The sequence below is a fragment of the Cebus imitator genome, unplaced genomic scaffold (genome assembly GCF_001604975.1).
Source record: "Cebus imitator isolate Cc_AM_T3 unplaced genomic scaffold, Cebus_imitator-1.0 Scaffold102, whole genome shotgun sequence".
Taxonomy (NCBI): domain Eukaryota; kingdom Metazoa; phylum Chordata; class Mammalia; order Primates; family Cebidae; genus Cebus; species Cebus imitator.
The window spans coordinates 4167384-4169780 of record NW_016107417.1 but is presented as its reverse complement, the minus strand read 5'-3'; the positions used below and the strand labels follow the sequence as shown (position 1 = coordinate 4169780).

The window sequence follows — 2397 nt, the reverse complement described above, 5'->3', positions numbered from 1 at the left end:
AATCTTGCTCTTATTGCCCAGGCTAGAGTGCAGTGGCGCGATCTTGGCTCACCGCAACCTCTGCCTTCTAGATTCAAGCAATTCTCCTGCCTCAGCCTCCTGAGTAGCTGGGATTACAGGTGCCCGCCACTATGCCTAGCTAATTTTTTGTATTTTTAGTAGAGACGGGGTTTCACTATGTTGCTGAGGCTAGTCTCGAACTCCTGACCTCAGACGATCCACCCGCCTCGGCCTCCCAAAGGGCTAGGATTACAGGTGTGAGCCACCGTGCCCGGCCATCAATTCTTTTTTTTATTTTTTGAGGTGAAGTTTTCGCTTGTCACCCAGGCTGAAGTGCAGTGGCATGATCTCCGCTTACTGTAACCTCCGCCTCCTGGGTTCAAGCGATTCTCCTGCCTTAGCCTCCTGAGTAGCTGGGATTACAGATGTGCACCACGCCTGGCCAATTTTTTTAATTTTTAATTTTAGTATTTTCAGTAGAGACAGTGTTTCACCATGTTAACTAGGCTGGTCTTGAACTCCTGATCTCAGGTGATCCAGCCACCTCGGCCTCCTAAAATGCTGGGATTATAGGCCTGAGCCACCTCACCTGACCTTTTCATGCCAATTCTATTAAAAATTCAGAACTAAGTGTGGCGGAATGGTGATTCTTTAAGCGGAATAGGGATTGTGTTATCAGAGGGAGAGAGAAGCCAGGGAGGCAGGAGGAAGAGCTGCCCACCCCAAATGCAGATGGGCCGTTGCCTCATGGAGGAACTGCCTAGGGAGGGTGGCCTGGGTGCAGGGAGTAACCGGTTCCTGACCTTTGACACCTCCTCTCTGATTCCCTTTCCTCAGGGCCTGGATTGGGTTGCTCTGGCTGCCAGGAAGATTCCAGCCCCATTCCGGCCCCAGATCCGCTCAGAGCTGGATGTGGGCAACTTTGCAGAGGAATTCACTCGGCTGGAGCCTGTCTACTCACCCCCTGGCAGCCCCCCACCTGGGGACCCCCGAATCTTTCAGGTGAGGGGAAACTCATGGAATCTGGATGCAGGAGAGATGAGATATTGCCGTCTGCCTGACCCCTGGCTGACCGAGGACAGTGCCTAGGCCCTGTGTCCTGAGCCCTGGCTGACCGAGGACACTGCCTGGGCCCTGTGTCCTGAGCCCTGGCTGACTGAGGACACTGCCTGGGCCCTGTGTCCTGAGTCCTGGCTGACTGAGGACACTGCCTGGGCCCTGTGTCCTGAGCCCTGGCTGACCGAGGACACTGCCTGTGTCCCACACAGGCCCTGTGTCCTGAGCCCTGGCTGACCGAGGACACTGCCTGTGTCCCACACAGGCCCTGTGTCCTGAGTGGGACTCAGCATCTCCCCTAGACGTCTCCACTTATAGGGGACCTGGGGTTGTCAGTCACAGAGGCCACCAGGGCAGGATGCGAGTTTGATAGTTCATGGTTTATCTTTAAACCTGTTAATTTCCCTTCTTTTCCATCGTCTCTTTATTGTTATGTAAAAATATTGTTTAAAATTATTCACTTGCTGTCAGGTGTGGTAGTTCACGCCTGTAATCCCAGCCCTTTGGTAGGCTGACTTGGGTGGATCACCTCAGGTCAGGAGTTCGAGACCAGCCTGGCCAACACGGTGAAACCCCGTCTCTACTAAAAATACAAATATTAGCCAGGTGTGGTGGTTTACGCCTATAGCCCCAGCTATTCAGGAGGCTGAGGTGGGAGAATCGCTTGAACCTGGGAGGCAGAGTTTGCAGTGAGCCGAGGTTTCACCACCGCACTCCAGGCTGGATGACAGAGTGAAACGTCATCTGAAAAAAAAAAAAAAAAAAGAAAAACAATCTTCACTTCTCACGTGGACACCTAGGAGGAGATGCATGTTGATATTGTGGCTTTGCCTGCCCTTGGCATAGCATGTTACATTCCTGGGGGAACAGGCCTCTCCACTGACTTTTAGAAGCTCACACCTTTTGGACAAGTCTAAACTCCCTTTTCTTGTCATTGAGGCCCTGCATGACGTGGTCCTTGCCCAGAACTTTAGCCTCAGTTCTCATCATTTTCCTACTTGATGCCCTGGAGGGCAGGACCGAACTGCTCAGTGGTTCTAGAATACACCTCTGTGCCTTTGCACATGCTGTTCCCGATACCTGGAGTACGTTCCCTACAGTAATCTACCTGGCAAGCTTCTGGCCCAGGGATCACCCTTTCTCTGTGCTGCAGTCCTCTATGGACAGCACCTCCTTCTGGCCGGTTTATCATGTTGCCATAATGATATCATATCATTATCACTAAATAAACCAGCATGGTCTGTTTAGTCCCTTCTGTGAAGCTCTTAGGATTGAGAACTCTGTGCTTGAATGTCCAAATTCCATTGTCTCACAGTCCTCATGAGAAAATCCTTTCTCATG

The 2397-nt window shown here is 51.6% G+C and overlaps 1 protein-coding gene across 2 annotated transcripts in view; it reads left to right on the top strand.

Annotated features, from left to right (window-relative positions):
* The window catches only part of RPS6KA4 (ribosomal protein S6 kinase A4), a 12950-nt gene that overhangs the window by 4849 nt on the left and 5704 nt on the right, over positions 1-2397 (top strand). For both annotated transcript variants that reach the window (XM_017537249.2, XM_017537250.2), the window contains exon 9: positions 838-1002. In XM_017537249.2, the coding sequence (XP_017392738.1) occupies positions 838-1002 (165 nt within the window). The remainder of the gene's footprint in view (positions 1-837; positions 1003-2397) is intronic.